Genomic DNA, 24,818 nt, shown 5'->3' on the forward strand with positions numbered 1-24,818 from the left:
TTCCCTTGGTTGATATTTTTTAGTTCTCTGCTCTAGGTTATACAAAACGTAGTTGGCTTGTTAATATATATGGTGTTATTGGTGTGTGTGTAGGAGGGTCCGTTCTGGCAGTGGTGTCGGTACTACCAGCATACACCCTACAGATCAGCGAGTTCAGGAGGAGGCTGCAGAAGAAGAGGAGAAAGAGGCAGAGAAAAAGCTTCCAGGTCATCACCTGTTCTATTAATCATATTTCCTATATGGCCTGTTACATGTTAATTAGAGCATAACATTTACCAAGATAATATGAGGAGAAAGGGGTGGAGTTTGGATGACATGATGGCATGTCATGCATATAGATACATCTGTACGTATTTATATAAGATAAAAGTGTACAGATGTTTTAGTATCATCTTTTGGTGAACATTACAGTTTATCCGCTTTCTTCTCTGCAGTCACCTTTGAGGACAAGAAACGGGAGAACTTTGAGCGAGGCAACCTGGAGCTGGAGAAACGGCGACAGGCCCTGCTTGAGCAGCAGCGTAAGGAACAGGAGCGTCTGGCGGCTCTCGAGCGAGAGGAGCAGGAGCGGAAGGAGCGAGAACGGCAGGAACAGGAGCGGCGTCGACAGCAGGAGCTCGAGAAGCAGCTGGAAAAGCAGCGAGAGCTGGAGAGACAGCGGGAAGAGGAGCGGCGCAAGGAGATTGAGAGAAGAGAGGTGAGCGATGGATTATGTGTGTACTACAGTGATGGACTGATGGATTCATCCCAATGGAAAATGTAGTTTTCTGCTTTATTCTGCTAATATTATTCCTCTTGGTAAGTTAATGAAATACTCAGACAGGTAAACCTTGGTCCTTGTATGGAGTGATTAAGCCAAAAATCAACACAACTTCATATTTCCTTAAATATGAACAGTACTATAACAGTAGATGGCAGCATACCTGAGGAAACAGTAACAAATTGCCTATTCTTTTGTTCCTTTCAAGCTTTGTCCTTCCCTCAAAAAAGAGGAATCACATCCCTGAAAGAATGAATCCCACAGACTTGCAGTTGTTAGTGTGTTTTGAGTAAACCGGTTGTCCGCTCTGCTCTCAGTACAGGAGGAACAAGTCACTTCATGCCTGTGGTATTCATACAGACAATAAAGATGCACCTGATAAACAAAAGCATCGCCTTACTCCATATCATAGGCCGCTAAGCGGGAACTGGAGCGGCAGCGGCAGCTGGAGTGGGAGAGGAACCGCAGACAGGAGCTGCTGACCCAGAGAAACCGGGAACAGGAGAACATTGTCCTGCTCAAAGCACGGAAGAAAACCCTCGAGTTTGAACTGGAGGCTTTGGTAATAACACACACAGAACTTTACATGCACCTGTGATTTATATGAAGGTGTGTGCAAGGGTTATTGATCCTTATCTTATTCTTTTGAAGGTTTAGAATGATGAAGGATGTTTTTATTTTTCATTCTCTCTCTCTCTCTCTCCAGAATGATAAGAAGTCTCAGCTGGAAGGAAAGCTGCAGGATATCCGTTTCCGTCTGTCCACTCAGAGGCAGGAGATTGAGAGCACTAATAAGACGCGGGAGCTCCGTATCGCTGAGATCACCACACTGCAGCAGCAGCTACAGGTACCTCACTCCACCCAGGCTTCCAGCTTACCTTACACACTACAGTGCAGGCATGGTGTTGGTTATTTTATTTATTTTTTATTTTTTTCAATTTGGATTTAGTTTCGTCTTTGTTAGTAATGCAATTTTTTTTATGTATTTTTATGTTTTTCTCTCATGCTGCCAGACTGAGGCTTCAGAATTTCAATCCTATTGATTTTCGTTTTCTGTATGCTGGTTATACTCCTTCCTCAACTACTCTCATTCAGATATTCACGTTTCCTTTCCCTCTTTTCTCCTTTTCCTTTTTTTTTTTTTCCCGTCTGCCGTTTCTTCCCCGTCTTTGTGTAGGAGTCTCAGCAATTGCTGGGAAGACTGATCCCTGATAAACAGTGTCTGAATGATCAGCTGAAGCAGGTGCAGCAAAACAGCCTACATAGTAAGAACATTTTATTCCTCTTAATGTCTCCGAGCCGCGTGTATATACTATTGTACCTTCAAGTTAGTAGACGTGTTCAAAACTCAGACTTCTGTTAGGCAGATTACCTTAAAAGCTTAGCTCTAAACAAACTCGAATATGGCAAGTGTCAAAAAGCTTGATAGCAGAAGTCCAGTAACGGTGTGTGTGTGGGTGTTTTAGGGGACTCGCTGTCCAATCTGCAGAAGGCTGTGGAGATGAAAGAGGCGACCAGGCAGCAACTCCGTGAGCAGCTGGAGGCGGTGGAGAAAGAGACACGCTCCAAACTGCTGGAGATAGATGCATTTAATTCACAGCTGAAGGTACACAAAACATACAAATTTACATAAATATACAGATAAACAGCTGAATGCATACAGACAGACCTCCAGAATTACACAGAGCAGTGTTTAGGTACATTTTTTTATTCTGTATTTCTCATACACCGATCAGGCATAACATTATGAGCAGTGAGAGGTGAAGTGAGTAACGCTGATTATCTCTTCATCATGGCACCTGTTAGTGGGTCGGATATATTAGGCAGCAAATGAACATTTTGAGGTGTTAGAAGCAGCAAAAATGGACAAGCGTAAGGATTTGAGCGAGTTTGACGAAGGGCCAAATTGTGATGGCTAGACCACTGGATCAGAGAATCTCCAAAACTGCAGCTCTTGTGGGGTGTTTCCGGTCTGCAGTGGTCAGTGTCTGTCAAAGTATCCTTTGAGTCGTGTAAGTTGTGAGGTGGGGCCCGTGAAGGTTAGGTGGGGCAACTTACAGGACTTAAAGGATCTACTGCTAACATCTTGGTGCCAGATATCACAGCACACCTTCAGGGATCTAGTGGAGTCCATGCCTCGACGGGTCAGGTCTGTTTTGGCAGCAAAAGGGGGACCAACACAATATTAGGCAGGTGGTCATAATGGTATGCCTGATCATGTGTGTGTTGTGGAGACTAGGCAGGATTCTGACTTCAGACATCTTTTAATAGTTTATTAGAAATGGAGGTGTACAGCTCAAAAGTTTATAGCATTTCTCAGGGCAGAGTTCAGACTCGAACCCTGCGTTCACACTGGAAGGTGACAAGTGTTTGAATAATTTTATAGTAGCCAAAGTCGTTCAAGATTGTCTATCTAATTATTTATACTTCTGCTTAAGCTATGCTGTATATACATATTTTGACTGTTTTCAATTGGCAACAATGAAGCATGCTGAGTTTCTGGTTTTACCAGCCATGGAAAGAGGGCTGGTTTAGCCCTCTCTGTGTTTCGTTAATATAATTCACGTTCACTGGAACTAAGTTCTCCAAGCCAAGTAATTTACTGCAGATATTTGTATTTTTATGTGATCGTTTACATAAAATTGAGAATCTCTGTGTGATTTATTACCTTCACTAGAGAACGAACGATTCTTCTCGTCAGTTTCTAGTGTGAACACGGGGTAGGAAAAAATCAAGTAAGGTGAAAAACTGAGCCCTCGTACTCCACTTACTCAATTTCACTGTTGCTCATTCTTTCTTGCTTCTTTGGTCATCATCCTCCTCATCCTACGCTCATCCTGGCCTTATGCCACCCACCCTTACCCTGACTCCCCCTTATTGTCCTGCCATGGTGGTACAGTCCTTGGGCCTGTTCTATCACATCCACACTGTCCGGATAGAGCGCCTTCGATTGGAACTACTTCTTCTGGATCAGAGAGGGCGACAGGTAGACAACCAGAACCGCTGCTATCCCAACCCCAAAAACTACCATCACCAAACTGTGCCCCGACCTCACCCCTTACTTACCGCCCTGTGCTATCAGCTGCCCTTTACAGAATGGGTTGCAGTGCTGCATCATCTCAGCATTTCTTGCTATGAGCCCTACTAAGCTCGTAATTTCACTGATCAATGGTGAAATTGAAAGCCCACAGTGCACACTAACCAGGAACACAAAATACCCGCAGACTTGGGGTGTCTTAGAGCTTATCACTTAATATTAGGTTAAAATGAGTAGTGACCAGAGCTGTCAGCAATTTTGCATTGAAATTGTTCATTTTATGACTTTTTTTGGGCGGCTGTACGTCAGACCATGTCTCTTACAGTCAGGGGGCTTAATGGACGAGGTTCTGTCGGACTGACTTGCTGCTCTACTGGCCTGTTCCAACTGTATGAAGTTCTCCCTTTAGTAACTGAGATGTAGAAATATAAACAACCTTTGCCGTAGACATCCCACACACTGTTCCCCTCATGTGTCTTGTGTCTTCTTGCACCTCCCCGTCCAAATTCCTGAAGAAAGCGCTATGTACATGTCTTTTTGGGGGGGTTTACCGTTCACTTTAAAATAATTGACATTGTTCAGGAGAATGGGGACGAATGATTGTATAAAAAATAAACAATAATTAAATTTCCTCAAACAAGTGGATGTTAAGGGCATGTTTTGGTACAACACCTGATGCCTACCATTGGTCATTAATGCTTTAGGGCTGTTTATCAGCAGCTAGTCCTCATAAACATTGATGGTTTTATAAATTCAAAGCCCCAAACCAGGTTTCCTCTGCCAGAAGGTTAAGACTTTAAGATAGTGACCTCAAGGTCAATCTGAATCAATACAAATTATTGGAAGACACTTTAGATTACAGTGTAGGGACATTATTATTCTCTATATAATATTTCTACGGAAATATTATAGAGAGAATAAACTCTATTGGGATGTGAAATTAAAATCTCTTATTTTCTGAAGAAAATTTTGCATATATATATATATATATGAACACAAACTTAGTGCACTTGTGACTATTCTTTTAAACTTTCAGACCGGTGCAGAGAAGTGTGAGCTAACAGAGTTGAAGGTAGTGTCCTCTAAAATGTCCTCTGAGAATGTAGGCTGCATTTTATAGCCTTATTCAAAACACCTAGTCTGTAGGATGCAACTAACTTATAACTGGCTTTAGTTATTTCTTCGCCCCTTCATTGCCTGTTTTTTTTTTTTTTTTACCTATGTTGCACTGATTGCCGATCATGGGTTTCAGGAGTTCTGGCTAAAGTGTGACCTGAAGGCCAGAACAATATCCGGCAAATTAATAATATTTTACAAAATATTTTTAGTATTATTTCTGTAACACACAAAAATGGTCGAATAACACTGGATATTTCTAAATCTAATGTGTGTGTGAAATTTAGTGCATGAATTTTTATGAGGAATCTGGCTCTAACCAGTCGCTCTCGGTGGCACAGGCTGTGTGTGTGTGTGTGTGTGTGTGTGCATTTTTGGTTTGACGTCGAAACCTCTTTTCTAACCTCAATGACCGCTGTTAGTGTCTATGTTTTTATTTCTGTGAGTTTGCTTATATATGGAATTATTTAAATTCTATTGTACATAAGATATTATATAGTAAAGTCTGAGGATTACATTGCACCATGTTTCATGCTAGATACCTAAATAATAATGAAAATATCACCCAGAATATTCGGGAGCAGTTGACTTAAGACAGTCATAACAGCTAAAAACATAATAGCTTTTGTGTTTCCTAAATTCAGACATGACAAGATGCAACTGTGTTAACTTAGCAGACCCTTTAAAAGAGAAATGATCCTTTCAATGTGTCTTGGTTTTGACTGATACAATCTATATCCCTCAAATTATTAAGTACATAACTGTGATTGGTGTGCGACCAAAACATGAGGTGTATTCTTCTAGACTGTGTATTCTTACAGTGACATTAGTGTAAAAAGCATTAATACAGATCAGGTGAAGGTGGTGTGAATAATTGAAAGGGATTTGAATGACCAGTGCTTGCAGGGTCTAGTGCAGTTGTTACATTTGTTTGCTTGTGTTAGAGAGGAGAAACCTCCTAGTGCCTCCTCCTTGCAGTTCACTTTACCTTCTCTCTCTCTCTCTCTCTCTCTCTCTCTCTCTCTCGCTCTCTCCTATATCATTATCGTTTTGCAGGAGCTCAGGGAGATCCACAACAAGCAACAACGACTAAAGCAAAAGGAGTTGCAGCCTCCACTGGACACCAAACCTGCAGAGCTGCAGGAGAGCAGGTGTGTTTCTTAGAAGTGCTTTATGTTTTTTGGTTTACACTGCATTCAGACTTCTCGGTTAAAGCAGACCCCATCACCTCTCTCTGCTCCTCTAGACTTTTGGGCTCTGATGACACCGTGTCTCCTGCCTGGCGGGACTCCACGTTAGCGAAGGACCCCACACCGCCAGTTTCCGAGCCCTGGGTCAGCCACCTGGGAGAGGAAGAGAGCCAGAGCTCTAGAGGAGATGTGCAAGACAAATTTTCCAAGCTGTTCATGCAGCATTCAGAGCCAAACAAACAGCTGGGGCCATCACCCTGGCCACCAGGAGGTGAGGACAGCACTGCAAGGGTAGATATTTTAATGATTGATGATTTTTTTTTTCATGGAGGAGTGCACGGGGAAAATTAATAGAAACTTGGGATGGATGGATGGATGGATCTGTGGTCAGAGGACGAAAATAATTGGAATGCTGGGATGAGAGGATGAATAATTTATCTGAAATGGTTGAGGGGAAAAGAAATTCTTGAATGAGAGAGTAAATAAAGTATGATGGGTGGATGAATGAAGTGCATGGAGGGACGAAGGGAATGTTGAGCTAGATTAATCAATGAGTGGAATGTTGTGATAGATGGGTGAATAAATAATATGTTGAAATGGAAGGAGTCATGGATGGATGGATGGAATGTTGTGATAGACTGAGCAGGCTTTGAAGTCATTTGTACCAAATGTAATTGGAGAAATTAATGGAATGTTGGTAGGGATACATGGATGGATGTGTCCAAATGACTGTTGGAGTGGACGTATTGATGGATTGATGGATGGAATGCTACGGTGGAAGTATGGGTGGAATGGTATGATGGACAGATGGAATATTGGGATAGATGGATGAAAAGTACATTGTTGTTGAAAGAGTAAATGAATTGAGTATTGTGAGAGATCAATGAATGGAATGTTGAACTGGAGGTTGTTGAGTTGGATGGATTGATGGATGTTTGGAGGAAAGCATTGTTTGAACGGATGAAATATTAGGATGGTAGATGGAATGTTGGGATAATCAGTGATATGTTTGGACATCCAAATGGAATGGACAGACAGATGGTGGGATGGTCAGATGGAGTGGGGTATGGAATGAAAGTTTGATATTAATAGATGGCGGGACAGATGAATGTGGTGTGAAACAGAAATATGTGGTTTGGAGACCATGTATATCACACAATCTGTGATCACATGACGCAGCTTTTCACTAAATGACCCATTTTCTGTGTGTGTGTTGGTTTTCAGATAAAGTGTCCATGTCTGGGTTCAACCAGGAGAAGGTAAGAGTGGTGTACTACAGAGCACTTTACCCTTTCGAGGCCCGCAGTCATGATGAGATCAGCATCCAGCCTGGAGACATAGTCATGGTAAATAATCAACACTAGAAACTTGATAAATGATGCAGTGTTCCTGGTCAGCCATGGCTTACTGTAATGACCACAGCTTTAGGCTATATAACATTTAAAGGAATAATATGGTAAAATAAAATGACTACCTGTGTTTATGGGGATTAACCTTTGACCTCTCTCTTGTATCTGTGCTCGCTCTTGGTGAAGGTGAAAGGGGAGTGGGTAAGTCCTGGTCAGCTGCCCCCCTGCTCCACAATCTTTTATTTCTGCTCTGCCATGCATTACCTCCATCTTTTCACATGAAGAAGAAATTATTCAATTACATACATGAACATGGAATAGGTTTTCTTTCGACAAACCCTTGTCATATCAGTTATTTGTTGAATGCATGGCGGAGTAGTCGTTTTTGTGTCTGTCCTCATTGTATTCTCTTTTTGTTTAGTTATTATTTTATTTTATTGACGTCATCAGGACTATGCAGTGATGTTCAGAAAACACCGTCCATGCATGTCATTGCATTTCCTTTTTATCCGCTGACTCATAAGATGAACCGTCAGGCTTGTAAGATCGAACGAAACCTCTGTATTTTTAACAGCTTCCTAAACAGGACACATGCTGATGTGAAAACGTCCTAGACCATAAGGAGAATACACTAATGTAATGGAAAACTGCTCTGAATTTAATTTAGTCTCATTTAAATAATTGAATGAATGGAATGATTTTTACATTTGCAGTGTTTTATCAAAAAATTTTGTTTTATAAATGTATACCCAGTAGTGAACATGTACCTTTCACTGAAGGAAGTTGGGAGGAAGGCTATTGCCATCATTAAGCCTTTCTGTGATTAGTACCAGGGGTTAGCTCTTTTGCTATTTATATCAGGCGAAGGTGGAGGAGCTCAGCTTGCTTGTGCACCGACAAACCAACGAGTTTATTAATATTTGTTTGATTGAAGCAAACAGGTGAAGCCATTGCCAAAAAATGTGTCACTCATGTACTTTAGACGGTTGTACAATGACATTCGTTAGTGCTACTTGCTAAATGTGCTAATTAAAGTTTTTTATAGGTGAAACACAGTTGGGGAAAATTTAACATGACACAAGCCCACAATTTTGACACTGGCCTCATTTGTTAACAGCTCACCGATCATCTTTGAGTCCAGTTCATTTCAACTTTTTAGCCTTTCGATCTCGGGAAAGTTTTACATTTTCACCTGTCTCTCAGGTGGACGAATCTCAGACGGGTGAACCTGGCTGGTTAGGAGGAGAGATCAAAGGCAAGACCGGCTGGTTTCCTGCTAACTATGCAGAAAAGATTCCCGAATCCGATGTCCCTGTCAATCTGAGAGCCAGCGCCTTCACCTCCAAGCTGAGTACACGCATCACTCCCACCCCCACCTCGACCACGCCCACAGCCATGCAGCCCATACCCACGGACACGGTAGTGGCGCCTCCGCCCCCTGCAGTTCCAGCCGTTCCAGCCGCTCCAGCTGCTGCTTCTACGTCTTCATCTGCTTCTAGTAACTGGGCAGATTTCAGTACAACGTGAGCTCGCACCGCTGCTGACATTTAAATCAAATTGTATCGTGTGATCATATATAATTCCTCCCATGTTGTCTTACAGATGGCCGACAAACTCGGCAGCAGAGAAGCAGGACGCTGATGGTTGGGAGGCGTGGCCAACCCAACCAACGCAGCCTTCTCTGTCTGTGCCAAGTGGAGGGCAAGGCAGACAACGCTCAGCCTTCACTCCTGCAACTCTTTCTGGCTCCTCCCCCTCACCCGTGCTTGGACAGGTGAGATTTGACCCTCAGTATGCAATTTTAAGCAACGGCTTTAAATCTGGATACGACACATCGATCATTTTTTGATTGATCCACACATCCTGCTTATATTCTACATTCAATTTTTAACCTTAATTGTATGGAAACGCACATTTTCTGAGTTGTCCTGAACTATAGATGAATGATCTGTGCTGCTTGATGTAAGGGAAGGGGTCTAAATAAAGTCATGTCCTTTACTGCATTATTTTATTTATTTTTTTATTTTAGATCGAGCAAGAATTTTCTATTTAAATATGTAAAAGATGTCCATAAAAGTAAATGTAACTCAATGTAATTTGTTCATTTCCATTAGGCACTTAATGAAATTCACTGAATCTTAAATCTTATTCATGCTATTGTCTGCTTGGGACGCACTTAATTGCTTGTACAATGCTACACTAACAGCATCTCTTCAGTGAGTCTGTGTCAGTATAACATTGTGTGTTACTCTCAGGGGGAGAAGGTGGAGGGGATGCAGGCTCAGGCTCTGTATCCGTGGCGGGCAAAGAAGGATAATCACCTGAACTTCAACAAGAGTGACGTGATCACCGTTCTGGAGCAGCAGGATATGTGGTGGTTCGGCGAAGTACAGGGTCAGAGAGGCTGGTTCCCCAAATCTTACGTCAAGCTCATTTCCGGACCCGTGCGCAAGTCGATGAGGTGTGGGGGTTACCCAGATTGTGTATTTGTAATAGAAAGCAATTATAAGTAGAAGTAAAATAGATACCGAAAAGTATTTATCTGCATGTCCTAATGATCAGCATGCGCTTTGTTTCAGTATTGAGTCAGGATCCTCAGACAGTCCTCCCACCATGAAGAGGCCCAGTCCCACTCCAAATAAACCCATGGAGCTTGGCGAAGGTGAGGTTACACATTCACAGTGTACACAAGCTATTCACACACTCGTGGTAAATCTTGCACTGACGGCGCTAAATGAATTTCAGAACACTGAGACCTGTTACTACAGCTTGGTCAAATTCCACCGCTGCTCCAAAACAGAACAAATAAAGGAGTGGAAACTCTCATCTCAGTGGTGTTCAGATAAATCATGAATTCTTTAGCTAGCCCACTGGAGGGGTAAATTCTCTCAGTGTCATGTTTTGGTTGGAACTATGCGCTGTTTGTCCTGGCACCGGGGATAGGGTTTACTGAGTAACTTATGAAGTTTAATGATTCAGTGCTCACACATCCCGATTTAATAATTTTTATTTTTTTTTTTTTTTTTATGTGTGTCCTCAGAGTACATAGCAATGTACACATATGAAAGCAACGAGCAGGGTGATCTGACCTTCCAGCAGGGTGATGTCATCACAGTGCTGAAGAAAGAGGGGGATTGGTGGACGGGAACAGTAGGAGGCAAGACCGGCGTTTTCCCCTCCAATTACGTCAAGCCCAAAGACTCTGAGGTTAGACTGCTGCTTAGCATAAGGCTTTATTAAATACTGTAGCACATCACTGTTCAGTCCCTAACTATAACATGTCGATCAAATATACACCGATCAGGCATAACATTATGAGCAGTGAGAGGTGACGTGAGTAACACTGATGATCTCCTCATCATGGCGCCTGTTAGTGGGTGGGATATATTAGGCAGTATGTGAACATTTTGTCCTCAAAGTTGATGTGTTAGAAGCAGGAAAAATGGTAAGGATTTGTGTAAGGTGTAAAAAAAGTGTAAGGATTTGAGCGAGTTTGATGAAGGGCCAAATTGTGATGGCTAGACCACTGGATCAGAGCATCTCCAAAACTGCAGCTCTTGTGGAGGTGTTCCCGGTCTGCAGTGGTCAGTATCTATCAAAAGTGGTCCAAGGAAGGAACAGTGGTGAACCGGTGACAGGGTCATGAGTGGTCAAGGCTCATTGATGCACGTGGTGAGAGAAGGATGACCCGTGTGATCCGATCCAACAGACGAGCTACTGTTGCTCAGATTGCTGAAGAAGTTAATGCTGGTTCTGATAGAAAGGTGTCAGAATACACAGTGCATGACAGGCTGTTTTGGCAGCAAAAGTGGGATCAACACAATATTATTAGATTAGATTAGATTAAAATTTATTGTCATTGTGCACAGTACATGTACAGAGCCAATGAAATGCAGTTAGCATCCAACTAGAAGTGCATAAGTGGCATATTTACAATAAGTTACAATAAAGATATACAGCTATGGGGGTGATGTATACAGGAGAATGGATGTCTTATGCAGGTGGTCATAATGTTATGCCTGATCAGTGAAATTATAAATGGATGAAAAGCAATGTCCATTGTTAAAAGCGCTATACAAATAAAATAAAATTGAACTGAATGTTATGGGAAAATAACTAACTCAGATTCACCTCTGGCTGATTATTTTTCTAGAACAGCACGTCCTATATCATTTTCCATATATAGTTTAGTCACACTCAAATTATTAAAGCCTCTGTCACTGCTTCTTCAGGGTCTGGGGCCTGCTGGGAAATCCGGAAGTCTAGGAAAGAAACCAGGTGAGTGTTCCACAGGTGGATGCTAATAAAACAGGACATGCTTAGATTTTTTTATTTTTTTATTTTCATTTGTTTTATAGCAATTATCACCAGCTTGTATTTGTCTGAATACAGTCTTATTTCTGAAGCTAATGAGAGTGTCGTCTATTCCGCAGAGATCGCTCAGGTCATTGCCCCCTACACTGCCACTGGGTTAGAGCAGCTGACTCTAGCACCTGGCCAGCTCATCCTCATCCGCAAGAAGAACCCCGGGGGCTGGTGGGAAGGAGAACTACAGGTCTGGAAATAAATAAATATACACACACACACACACACACACAACTAGCTTATATCTGTAGTTCCATGTGTGCACACACCTATCTGTCTCTATCTAATGTTATGTATCTGCTTGCATATTTTATGTTAAGGTTAAGGTCATAAAGATCATCAAACATGATTCAAGAAGTAAAATGTTTGCTTTTTTATGTTTTTGTTTAATGCCTGTCATATTACAATGACTAGAGTTCTGTAGTTAACCTCTTTTACTATTAATCTGATTTAGCTAGCTTGCTGTGTATCATTAAGGTTATAGTTATAATGCCTAGTTATTATTTCAGGTGGTACAGTTATAATAAGGAGCACCATTATAGAATTATCCTCCTGTTTAGATGACATCTACCCATTGCCTGATGCCAGGCCATTATCATTAGCATAAAATTGAGCACCGCTGAATCAGCGCTACGAACTCGCAAGGGGATACGTATCATTATATATAACGCAGGGTGAACACACACACACATTGTGTTTCTGTCTTTCTTTTCTACTCCAATGGAGAGCACAAACATTGACTCATCTGACCCTCTTTTGACTTTTTTCCAACATTAACTGTTGATGAATCATATAAACATTGAGTAAGCACGCCTGAAAAGCTTTCATTTTCAGTTATTCATTTTCCCCGGAATTGCTCATTTCTGACGGTAAACTTCTAATTTGGTCATACGCTCCTGCCAGACAAAGATAGTCTGCCTAAAGCCTGCTGAAATATGCTTTTCAGAACAGTACAGGTAAGGGAAGGGATTCATAGGTAAAAGCAAACGTTATTTGTTGAGGGTTCAGAGAAAACGGCAGTACAGCTTTGTTCTTTTATGTAATGTACACCAGGCATAACATTATGACCACTGAGAGGTGCCGTGAATAAGACTGATGATCTCCTCATCATGGCATCTGTTAGTGGGTGGGATATATTAGGCAACAAGTGAACATTTTGTCCTCAAAGTTGATGTTAGAAGCAGGACAAAAATGGACAAGTGTAAGGATTTGAGCGAGTTTGACGAAGGGCCAAATTGTGATGGCTAGACCACTGGATCAGAGCATCTCCAAAACTGCAGCTCTTGTGGGGTGTTCCCGGTCTGCAGTGGTCAGTATCTATTAAAAGTGGTCCAAGGAAGGAACAGTGGTGAACCGGCGACAGGGTCATTGATGCACGTGGGGAGAGATGGCTGGCCCGTGTGATCCGATCCAACAGACGAGCTACTGTTGCTCAGATTTCTGAAGAAGTTAATGCTGGTTCTGATTCATACAAAGTGCATGAAGGGTCAAGGCTGTTTTTGCAGCAAAAGTGGGACCAACACAGTATTAGGCAGGTGGTCATAATGTTATGCCTGATCGGTGTATGACTGACATGTTTTTAAAATTGATGTCTTTTTCTCTTTCAAATCTAGGCCAGAGGAAAGAAGCGTCAGATCGGATGGTTCCCAGCTAATTATGTGAAACTCTTAAGCCCAAGCACCAGTAAAACCACACCCACTGAGCCAACTCCACCCAAACTGCCTACACCAAATGCAGGTACATGCATCACTCACAAACTGACCATAGCGATTGTTAGAGGTCCGAGCACAGAAGGTTTGTTTTTGGTATTTTTTGTTTGCCCCCAAATTTAATTTTTTTTCTTTTACTGTTTCTCTCGCCTACTGGTATAAACCTCCCACCTCTATCTGGTCTGTAATTCTGTACCTTCACAAGGCTCCATTTTCAGCCAGCTCTTATTAGTGTTTAGGTAGATTAATGGGTTTGTGTAAGATTTGTGACTTGGGAAGTCAGTGTGGAAATGAATCTCCGCCCCCCGCAAAAAGCCCCCTGACTTCAAATTCCTGTCTAAAGCCAATCACCGTTTTTCTATTTAATAAATAAAATAATCTAGTAACTAAACATTTCAGAGGTGATCATTGGAATCACTCTTTAAATGTGTTATTTGTGTGTCCAGTGTGCCAGGTGATCGGTATGTACGACTACACGGCTCAGAACGATGACGAGTTGCCCTTTGGGAAGGGACAGATCATCAACGTCCTGAGCAGGGAGGATCCTGATTGGTGGAAAGGCGAGCTGAACGGTTCCATCGGCCTTTTCCCTTCCAACTACGTCAAACTGACCACCGACACTGACCCCAGCCAGCAATGTGAGTATGAATAAATGCTCTTTCTTATTGGTTTCTCCTTCTTTTTCTGTTTTTCTTTTCTCTCTCTCTCTCTATCTCTCTCTCTCTCTCTCTCGTTATCAATGGCTTTGTTCTCACAGCAGGGCGAATGGGTTTTATTTTTAATACGTGACTAAATCAGATATGTTTGTTCAAACTGTAGGTCTCATTTGCTCACATGTCCATGTCGGTTGTTATAATAAAGACAGGAGAATGGTGATTATGTTCAGTTATGGTACAGAAAGTATTCATTGCACAAGAAGTGAAAAGCTTTTATGCAAATATTCAAGTCCACGCAGTTTTTATCCCTCCTGACGTACCTTGGTGATGGTTTTCCATGGTGATGTGCCCTCCAATATTATTGGCGCCTTTCTTAAAAATAAGCCAAAGTGATTATATAAAATAAACACCACAATACCATAAGTTAAGTTTTTCCATTCACACACTAGGAGAAAATATTTATCTATTTTTCCTGACAGAAATGATTTACACACCTCAAGTATTTTGTTAAATAAATACAAAAACAAATTGATGCCCAGGAACCTGTAATTTCCTTTTAAAAAAAAAAAACGTGTTTCCCTGGGGCTGTACACATCCCTCTAATAAAATCCCTTTCAGACCATGAGAGGAAAACTTTCCACACAAACGAGACAGACGGCTGTTGACCTAGACACAGCAGGTAATAGAGATCTTATTAATGGATATTGTATTTTGTAATAAAAGTTTCTGTTGGGGGATTTGTCTGGAGCTGGACCCATGAGCATCACTGATTAGAGAAGAAGGGAAAACAAGGATCACGGAATTTTTTTAAATGATTATTTATTTATTTATCTACAATTTCTTTGCTCACGTGACCAGAATTAAACATTTTTAATCATGCACACATACATTCATAAAGGGTGCCAATAATTCTGTAGGGCACTGTATTATATTTTTCCAATGTTGAGACGCCCTGCATATCAAATCACAGGGAAAAAAGAATCTGATATATAGCGAATGATCAGCTTTAAGCTCTCTGTATGAACACAGCCATTATCTCTCTGTCACACTCTGTCCCTCGAAAACTTACACACACTAATTCTCTCTATCCTGCCCACTATAAACACTGACAACCTTTTGGTGATGTTTAGTAGTAAATTGAAATAGTAAATTAATACGGATGATCCAGTTCTACCTAAGCCCTTGTTAAGGAATGTTCTTCCAAACATTATGGTCTTATAGGTCTAAGAAATTACTCACGCCCACTCTGACCCGTTGTCCGATCCTCCACACTAACACTCTCCTCCCACCCGTCTCCTGCATCTCCTCACTTCCATGTCGTATAGCGTGACAGTGCGGTATCTCTTTGTCTCTCTCTGTCTCTCTTTCTCTTTAAGTCTTCACACCTGCATGTCGTGTCGTCTTGTAAGACCTCCTGTGTTCATTCTTAGTCTTCCAAGCTTGTACTGTTTGCACATTGTGGGTATATTTTCTCATTCTTTTATTTATTTTTTAATTTTTTAATTTTTTTTTTTAAACCTTTTTTGTTTGGTTATTATTTTTTTACTCCGTTTTTTTGCTTATGTGCTGTGTTTTCCTCTTTCTAGGACTCTTATGTTGCCCATTTCCCACTCAGCCTTGAAAGTCCTCAAAGCGACCCACTATCCCCTATACACTGCCCAGCGGGATGATGGGAGATGGAACCCCCCCACATTGGTCATGTGACTGCCCCTCTCAGCTGGCTTTGTGGCCAGAAGAAACGAATCCCGAATACTGCAGAAAGAGCAATTGTTAAGCTCAGTATTCAGAAACGTAGATACACGCAAAAGAGAGAAAAAGAAAAAACAAACAAGCAATTTTTGCAGCATTCTCTGCATTTAAAGAAAAGAATGCTTAAAACATTTTCTTTACCGTTGAATAAAATTAACAACATTTGAATTATTTCTGGATTATAACCATATGTTTGGTTGCTGGATAGTGGGTCCTTTTGTGGCTTTCTGTGATCTTATTCTGTAAGCTTCGCTAATGCAATTAAAATCACAACCATTTGGCGTAAGGCTTTTCCCACCATTTGACGTTAAGCTCCGCCCACTCACTAACAGTTGCCTCCTTTTTGCTCCTTCCAAAGCCCCATCCCCTGACCTCTCAGTGGACCCACAGCACCACAGAAAGACCCACTATTCATGTCCGTTGACCTGGTTGAACATATACGTTATGTGTCCTATCTGACCTGTATCTTTATCATACCTGTCATACAAACTCAAGTGGGTTTACGACGCCACGTATTTGGGGTTTTTATTTTATTTTGTTCTGGTAAATATGTATTTCTTTTCCTTTCATTCATATGTTTCACTGTTTGATCAGATTAAAAACACAACAAGTCCTGGTCATATGAAGATGGATCTCATGGCTGTTGTGTGTATTATTAATAAAAAAAAAAGTACCTTAGGTGCTGTCAGTGATTTTGATGGGCAGGATGGGACTTCTCCATTCATCCAATCACATAAAGTCTGTGTCGTCTGTCATATGTTCATATCCAAACATCGGATGAGTAGACGTGCTTGCTTTGTTTTGGTTTTATTTTATTATTTTTTTTAATGTGTGTGTGTGTGTGTTCACTGGTCCATTCATTTCACAGTGTTTGTGTGACAGGGTTGATAAAAAAACAAAAAACGGTGTTACAAACCAAATACTGCACAACTGCCACACAGGTACACACGGTACAGCAAATGGTAGTGTATATGATTATACACACACACACACACACTCTTTATGTTGGATATGTAAAGACTGCAGTCTCCCATTGAGACTTCATCATGTTCATTTCTTGTATAATTGTTCGCCAGTATAGAATTGAATAGTTTTGTATCTATAATTTCCTTTTTTTTTTTTTTTTTTTCTTTTTTTTTTGAGATTATTTTTGGAGGTCAGGATGGAGAGAGCGAGTGTGCGAAGTTGCTTAAGCGGCTACGTTCTATTTTTATAACAATCGGGGAAAAAGGTTAAGAATGTGTGCTTTCCCGTTTTTAGATATAAAGCTAGCTTGAAACGTTACCACGTCACCGAGCTCTATGAAATGAACATTCTTAAGAGGTTTCAACCCTATCAAATAAATAAATGAACAAATAATGATAACATTGAAATGTAACACTTACTAATCACAAATGGTAATGAATTAAAAATGTTTACAGAGGAGTATAATGGCAAGGCCTTAGGCTTTTGTTTGGTTTTTGTTTTGCTTGGTAAGAAAGGCATGACATTAATTTAATGCTTAAACTTTATTGTACTGGTTGTACCATATCGATTATGATTTTGTTTTATATCCACACAACAGTATTGTAATATCTTCTAAACGTGAATGAACTGAAACAAAGGTCATTTCTCTGTTAGCAGCCGGACCGGGATGTATGTTTGTTTGTTTGTTTGTTTGTTTGTTTTTGTTCACCCCCCCCCTTCAATCCACATTGTTTCATTTTTATCAGTGTAAAAGTATTAAAGTGTGCTGCTTCTTATAGACACTTCGGACCGTCCATCATGCCCATTGTTTTGTTTTACCGGCAACAGACTTGGACTCTGGAAGCACAACAGGCTTCTCATACGATCTTCACTTATACACAGAAATCCATTATTTCCGCTCTGGAAAAATCCGAAAGCGTTTGGTTTATGAAAGGAGTAAATAAAACGAATGTACAACCGAAAATATCATATCCGATCCTTTAGCTTTAATAATAAAAAAACAACAAAAAAAAACAAAAAAAACAAAACAAAAGTGGCATGTTATGTTTATAGAAAATAACGTGTAACCATTAAAGATCTCCATGGCAATGGTCAACTTGTGTACTTTCTTTATTGTGCTTGTGGTGTTTTATAGCATGTATATCACTTCACTGTATTGTAAAAAGCACTGCTTTTGTATTTCCCCTATTATACATGTGTAATATTGCTGTATTAAGAACAATGATGCACTGGATATGAATTTGTTTAACGTGTGTTTTAAATCCAGTACAGTACAACCAAGGAGATGTCAGTAGTGACCTTTACCCTGTCTGCAGGGTGCGCTGACCTTCACCTGCTGGATATGTTGACCCTGATGGAGAGGAAAAGGCAGGGCTACATCCACGAGCTCATCGTCACCGAAGAGAACTATGTGAACGACCTGCAGTTGGTCACTGAGGTAAGGTCCGAAACGGCTCTGTGGTATGTGGTCAGCACTTTAACGCGGAAAGTTGCACCGATGGGCTTGTAATCTCTCAACTCGGGTAGAGAGAAGGTTCTCCTTCACTGCTCACTAATTATATACAGAAGGCATATCCCATTTACTTCACATTACTGTAAATGTTCTGCTTCCTAATGTAAGGCATCCATCATCATAATCACAGACTCTACAACTATAACTGTTTATATTCTATATACCATCAGTCCTATATACTGTCAGTCCTACAGTGAGGGAAAGAATTATTTGATCCCCTGCTGATTTTGTACGTTTGCCCACTGACAAAGAAATGATCAGTCTGTAATTTTAATGGTAGGTTTAATGGTAACAGTGAGAGATAGAATAACACCAAAAAAAATCCAGAAAAATGCATTTCAAAAAAGTTATACATTGATTTGCATTTTATTGAGTGAAATAAGTATTTGATCCCCTTTACAAAACATGACTTAGTACTTGGTGGCAAACCCTTGTTGGCAATCACAGACATCAGACATTTCTTATAGTTGGCCACCAGGTTTGCACACATCTCACATCTCAAGGAATTTGGGCCCACTCCTCTTTGCAGATCCTCTCCAAGTCATTAAGGATTGTGGCTGACCCTTCAGCTCCCTCCACAGATTTTCTATGGGATTAAGGTCTGGAGACTGGCTAGGCCACTACAGGACCTTAATGTGCTTCTTTTTGAACCACTCCTTTGTTGCCTTGGCCGTGTGTTTTGGGTCATTGTCAGGCTGGAATATCCATCCACGACCCATTTTCAATGCCCTGGCTGAGGGAAGGAGGTTCTCACTCGAGATTTAACGGTACATGCCCCCGTCCATCGTCCCTTTGATGTGGTGCAGTTGTCCTGTCCCCTTAGCAGAAAAACACCCCCAAAGCATAATGTTTCCATCTCCATGTTTGACGGTGGCGATGGTCTTCTTGGAGTCATAGGCAGCATTCCTCCTCCTCCAAACACGGCGAGTTGAGTTGATGCCAAAGAGCTGGATTTTGGTCTCATTTGACCACAACACTTTCACCCAGTTCTCCTCTGAATCATTCAGATGTTCACTGGCAAACTTCAGATGAGCCTGTACATGTGCTTTCTTTAGCAGGGGGACCTTGCGGGCGCTACTGGATTTCAGTCTTTCACGGCGTAGTGTGTTACCAATTGTTTTCTTGGTGACTATGGTCCCAGCTGCCTTGAGATCATTGACAAAATCCTCCAGTGTAATTCTGGGTTGATTCCTTGCCGTTCTCATGATCATTGAAACTCCATGAGGTGAGATCTTGCATGGAGCCCCAGACGGAGGAAGATTGACAATCCTTTTGTGTTTCTTCCATTTGGGAATAATCGCACCAACTGTCACCTTCTCACCAAGCTGCTTGGCGATGGTCTTGTAGCTCATTCCAGCCTTGTGTAGGTCTACAATCTTGTCCCTGACATCCATGGACAGCTCTTTGGTCTTGACCATGATGGAGAGTTTGGAATCTGATTGATTGCTTCCTTCTGTGGACAGGTGTCTTTCATACAGTTAACAAGCTGAGATTAAGAGCACTCCCCGAGAGTGCTCCTACTGTAATCTCAGCTCCTTACCTGTATAAAAGACACCTGGGAGCCAGAAATCTTTCTGATTGATAGGGGGTCAGATACTTATTTCATTTGCATAAAATGCAAATCAATGTAGAACTTTTCTGAAATGTGTTTTTCTGGATTTTTTTTGTTGTTATTCTGCCTCTCGCTGTTCAAATACACCTACCATTAAAATTACAGACTGATCATTTCTTTCAGTGGGCAAACGTACAAAATCAGCAGGGGATCAAATCATTTTTTCCCTCACTGTATATACCCTCAGTCCTATATACCCTCAGTCCTATATACCCTCAGTCCTATATACCCTCAGTCCTATATACCCTCAGTCCTATATAAACTCAGTCCTATATACCCTCAGTCCTATATAAACTCAGTCCTATATACCATCAGTTCTTGTGAGGGAAATAAAGAATCTAGGTGTGATTTTGATAAAGTTTTCACAATATATTTGAAGTGTAAATAAATGAACCATCCATCATGCTTTCTTTCTTTCTTTCTTTCTTTCTTTCTTTCTTTCTTTCTTTCTTTCTTTCTTTCTTTCTTTCTTTCTTTCTTTCTTTCTTTCTTTCTGTCTTTCTTTCTTTCTTTCTGTCTTTCTTTCTTTCTTTCTTTCTTTCTTTCTTTCTGTCTTTCTTTCTGTCTTTCTTTCTTTCTTTCTTTCTGTCTTTCTGTCTTTCTTTCTGTCTGTCTGTCTTTCACTCTCTTTCTTTCCTTCTGTTCGTCTTTCTTTCTTTTTTTCTTACTACTTGCATGTTAGACATTTCTTTCCTTTTCAGTCATTCTTTTGCCCATTTTATCCACTTTTCCTCTTATTCACACTCTTTTTTTTCTCTCTTCCTTTCCATTGATTCTTTCTTTCTGCCTTCATTTTTTCATTTTTTGTATTTCCTTACCATTCATTCTTTTACTGTTTTTTTTCCTTCTTTATTCCTTCCTTCCTTCCTTCCTTCCTTTCTTTCATTCCCTCCTCTCCCCCTTTTCCCTTTTGTTCTATTTCTTTTACTCGCTTTTAGTTTCTTCAACTCGTTTTCCATCCATCCTTTCACTTTCCTCTCTGTTTTTCTTGCTCTTTCTGTTCTTCCTTGCATAATTCAGCTCCTTGCTCTCCTGCTATTTCTCTGAAGAAGTTCTCCTGAGTTGTAAGGCAAGTGTTGGAGTAATTGTTCCTCAACTTTGTGTCTCCCAGACCTTCCAGAAGCCTCTGCTGGAGTCAGAGTTGCTGACTGAGAAGGAGGTGGCCATGATCTTTGTTAACTGGAAGGAACTCATCATGTGCAACATCAAACTGCTCAAGTATGCTTCAGCATTTTAAATTCACTCGGTCACTCTAGGAGTTCGGTTATTTATTTATTTCCCCAAAGTCCAGCGTTGAGAACAGGTCGGTGTTTTCTGTTGTAGAAGAGCCACTAAACCTGGTTTAGTATCAGTGATTATTTGATGTAGGTGTGTTAAAGGAGAGAACTCTCCTGTGCATTAGTATTAAATGTAGGTTTTGGTACATCTACACCGATCGGGCATAACATTATGACCACCTGCCTAATATTGCGTTAGTCCCTTTTTGCTGCACTGTGTATTCTGCATTGACTTAAGCAAAAGTAGCTCGTCCTTCCAGCCTTCCAGCTCCCCACGTGCATCAATGAGCCTTGGCCACCCATGACCCTGTCGCCAGTTCACCACTGTTCCTTCCTTGGACCACTTTTGATAGATACTGACCACTGCAGACCGGGAACACCCCACAGTTTTGGAGACGCCCTGATCCAGTCGTTTAGCCATCACAATTTGCCTCGCTCAAATCCTTACGCTTATTTTTCCTGCTTCTAACACACCGACCTTGAGGACTTGCTGCCTAATATATCCCTCCCACTAACAGGTGCCGTGATGAGGTGATCATAATGTTATGCCTGATCGGTGTATTTCAAGATCTTCTCTATTGATGATACCCCAGTGATGTGTAACTTTGAACATCCTTCAAGGCTTTGGGTTTTTTTGTTTTTTTTTTGTCAAACTCACTTACATCGACAAGAAGATACTGATGGATCTCTCCTGCAGGGCATTGCGGGTAAGAAAGAAGATGTCGGGCGAGCGCATGCCTGTGAAGATGATTGGTGACATACTGACAGCACAACTGCCCCACATGCAGCCCTACATTCGCTTCTGCAGCTGTCAGCTCAACGGTGCTACCCTCATCCAGCAGAAGACGGACGAGGTACCCGACTTCAAGGACTTTGTCAAGGTAACCGCAAACTGTCTAAAAAGCTGAATGAAATTTTACGAGGTTCGATTGCTGTAAAGACACCGGATGTAAGTGTGTGTTTGTGTTACAGAGATTGGCAATGGATCCTCGCTGTAAAGGAATGCCTTTGTCTAGTTTCCTGCTCAAACCCATGCAGAGAGTCACCCGCTACCCTCTTATCATCAAAAATGTAAGCGCACACAGTCACAATCTGCCCACTATTGTTTTCATAATTCTGTTAGTTTGACAAAAAAATCTTCTTCTGACATTCCCTCCCATTACATTTGTTTATGATTCTTGATTAGATTCTGGAAAACACTCCGGAAAGCCACCCGGATCACAGCCACTTGCGTCAGGCTCTGGAGAAGGCCGAGGAGCTGTGCTCACAGGTGAACGAAGGTGTGCGCGAGAAGGAGAACTCGGACCGATTGGAGTGGATACAAGCGCACGTGCAGTGTGAGGGGCTGTCTGAGGTGTGTGAGCTTTTTATTTATTTCCGTAAATCATCTCAGACCTATATTGTGCTCAGCGAGAAATGAAGTACTGATAGACGTATATTTGGTCTATAGATATATAAAGTTTAATCATAATAAACTCATTGTTTCAGCAACTGGTATTCAACTCTGTGACCAACTGCCTGGGCCCTCGCAAGTTCCTGCACAGTGGGAAGCTCTACAAGGCCAAGAGCAACAAGGAGCTCTATGGCTTCCTCTTCAATGACTTCCTGCTCCTGACGCAGGTCATCAGGCCACTGGGCTCCTCGGCTTCCGACAAAGTGTTCAGCGCCAAGTCTCACTTGCAGTATCGCATGTATAAAACGGTGCGGTTTGGGATCTCGCCACTACCATGCAGTTATCCTGTGAAAGAGCTGCTGCAAAGTGGCTAATGTTTTCTTTAGCGTTTTATAAATTAGTCTAATGCTCATCATATGATAGCATAGCCAAGTGTAGATGTTTATGATGGTCAGAATGGATCCTTAAAACCAGTGAGAGTTTTGAATGGAAAGTCGTAAGATTTTTAAATCCCAGCCCCGACCAACTCACCAATATCATGCTGGTGCTGAGGTTTGGTCGGTCAGCCGCCACCCTCCTTCTCAGTTTAAAAACCTTATGATTCTATCTACTACGGTAATGATGATTGTTGTCCTAGCCTTTCTGTGACCTCTTGTTTGGTCTCTACAGCCCATCTTCCTGAACGAGGTTCTGGTCAAGCTCCCGACTGATCCCTCTGGAGACGAGCCCATCTTTCATATATCGCACATAGACAGAGTGTACACCATACGGGCAGAGAGCATCAATGAGAGGTACACACACACACACACAGACCTGCATTCACCCATTGCACCTCTCATCACCTGCGATAAATCTATTGTTGATAGTGCTGTGATGATGGGTTGAGATCTAATCTTGGATTGTTTTTGTCAGGACCGCATGGGTGCAGAAAATCAAGGCTGCCTCTGAGCTCTTTATTGAGACAGAAAAGAAGAAAAGGGAAAAGGCTTATCTGGGTAGGTTATGTGTTATTTTAGTGTAAAAAAGAAAAATAATAGAACACTATGGGGATTGGAAACATGGACATGCTTAATTATTGTTTACTGACAAATAAATCAAACAAATGAAATGTCTTAGGGCGAACTGGTTGTGATGTACTGATTTACTGAAAATAGTCTACGTTTGATATACACCGATCAGGCATAACATTATGACCACCTGCCTAATATCATGTTGGCCCCCCTTTACTTCTTCAGCAATTTGAGCAACAGTAGCTCATCTGTTGGATCAGATCACACGGGCCAGCCTTTGCTCCCCGGTTCACCACTGTTCCTTCCTTGGACCACTTTTAATAGATACTGACCACTGCAGACCCCACAAGAGCTGCAGTTTTGGAGATGCTCTGATCCAGTCGTCTAGCCATCACAATCTGGCCCTTCGTCAAACTCGCTCAAATCCTTACACTTGTCCATTTTTCCTGCTTCTAACACATCAACTTTGAGGACAAAATGTTCACTTGCTGCCTAATATATCCCACCCACTAACAGGTGCCATGATGATGAGTTTTATTCACTTCCTGTCACTGTTCATAATGTTATGCCTGATTGGTGTATGTAAATGCCAAACAATTTTTACAATTTGGAGCCCATAAGGCTACAATGACTGACTTTCATTATATGAGACATTGAACTTACTTTAGACTTCATGGGTCTACCTGCATTTTATCTCTGTGTGTAGTTCGGTCTCAGAGAGCTACAGGCATCGGGAGGCTGATGGTCAACATCGTAGAAGGAATTGAGTTGAAACCCTGCCGCTCTCATGGTAGGAATCGATATCTCTCTCTCTCTCTCTCTCTCTCTCTCTCTCTCTCTCTCTCAGGCTTTAGTACTAATGTTTTGTTTGTGTGTGTAGGTAAAAGTAATCCATATTGTGAGGTGACCATGGGATCACAGTGCCACATCACTAAGACAATGCAGGACACACTGAACCCCAAATGGAACTCTAACTGCCAGTTTTTCATCAAAGACCTGGAGCAGGATGTGTTGTGTGTAACTGTGTTCGAGAGGGACCAATTCTCCCCTGATGGTGAGCCACAAACTAATATACCTGACGTGATTTTACATCTCTTCCATTACACATGTATACAT

General features: G+C 41.4%; 1 protein-coding gene across 5 annotated transcripts in view; it reads left to right on the forward strand.

Moving 5' to 3' along the window:
• The window catches only part of itsn1 (intersectin 1 (SH3 domain protein)), a 47,713-nt gene that overhangs the window by 18,742 nt on the left and 4,153 nt on the right, over window positions 1-24,818 (forward strand). For 3 of the 5 annotated variants that reach the window (XM_058380312.1, XM_058380314.1, XM_058380315.1), the window contains 29 exons: window positions 94-206; window positions 435-697; window positions 1,173-1,322; window positions 1,467-1,607; window positions 1,938-2,025; window positions 2,227-2,366; window positions 5,970-6,064; window positions 6,160-6,374; window positions 7,328-7,449; window positions 7,639-7,653; window positions 8,656-8,975; window positions 9,055-9,226; window positions 9,708-9,913; window positions 10,032-10,114; window positions 10,493-10,659; window positions 11,685-11,730; window positions 11,886-12,007; window positions 13,431-13,554; window positions 13,973-14,164; window positions 18,214-18,335; window positions 21,134-21,240; window positions 21,997-22,180; window positions 22,272-22,370; window positions 22,486-22,653; window positions 22,788-23,000; window positions 23,362-23,483; window positions 23,605-23,687; window positions 24,409-24,492; window positions 24,583-24,756. In XM_058380312.1, the coding sequence (XP_058236295.1) occupies window positions 94-206; window positions 435-697; window positions 1,173-1,322; window positions 1,467-1,607; window positions 1,938-2,025; window positions 2,227-2,366; window positions 5,970-6,064; window positions 6,160-6,374; window positions 7,328-7,449; window positions 7,639-7,653; window positions 8,656-8,975; window positions 9,055-9,226; window positions 9,708-9,913; window positions 10,032-10,114; window positions 10,493-10,659; window positions 11,685-11,730; window positions 11,886-12,007; window positions 13,431-13,554; window positions 13,973-14,164; window positions 18,214-18,335; window positions 21,134-21,240; window positions 21,997-22,180; window positions 22,272-22,370; window positions 22,486-22,653; window positions 22,788-23,000; window positions 23,362-23,483; window positions 23,605-23,687; window positions 24,409-24,492; window positions 24,583-24,756 (4,130 nt within the window). The remainder of the gene's footprint in view (window positions 1-93; window positions 207-434; window positions 698-1,172; window positions 1,323-1,466; window positions 1,608-1,937; window positions 2,026-2,226; window positions 2,367-5,969; window positions 6,065-6,159; window positions 6,375-7,327; window positions 7,450-7,638; window positions 7,654-8,655; window positions 8,976-9,054; window positions 9,227-9,707; window positions 9,914-10,031; window positions 10,115-10,492; window positions 10,660-11,684; window positions 11,731-11,885; window positions 12,008-13,430; window positions 13,555-13,972; window positions 14,165-18,213; window positions 18,336-21,133; window positions 21,241-21,996; window positions 22,181-22,271; window positions 22,371-22,485; window positions 22,654-22,787; window positions 23,001-23,361; window positions 23,484-23,604; window positions 23,688-24,408; window positions 24,493-24,582; window positions 24,757-24,818) is intronic. The other 2 variants (XM_058380313.1, XM_058380316.1) reach the window with 1 other exon arrangement.

The sequence above is a fragment of the Hemibagrus wyckioides genome, linkage group LG26, assembly GCF_019097595.1.
Source record: "Hemibagrus wyckioides isolate EC202008001 linkage group LG26, SWU_Hwy_1.0, whole genome shotgun sequence".
Lineage (NCBI taxonomy): Eukaryota > Metazoa > Chordata > Actinopteri > Siluriformes > Bagridae > Hemibagrus > Hemibagrus wyckioides.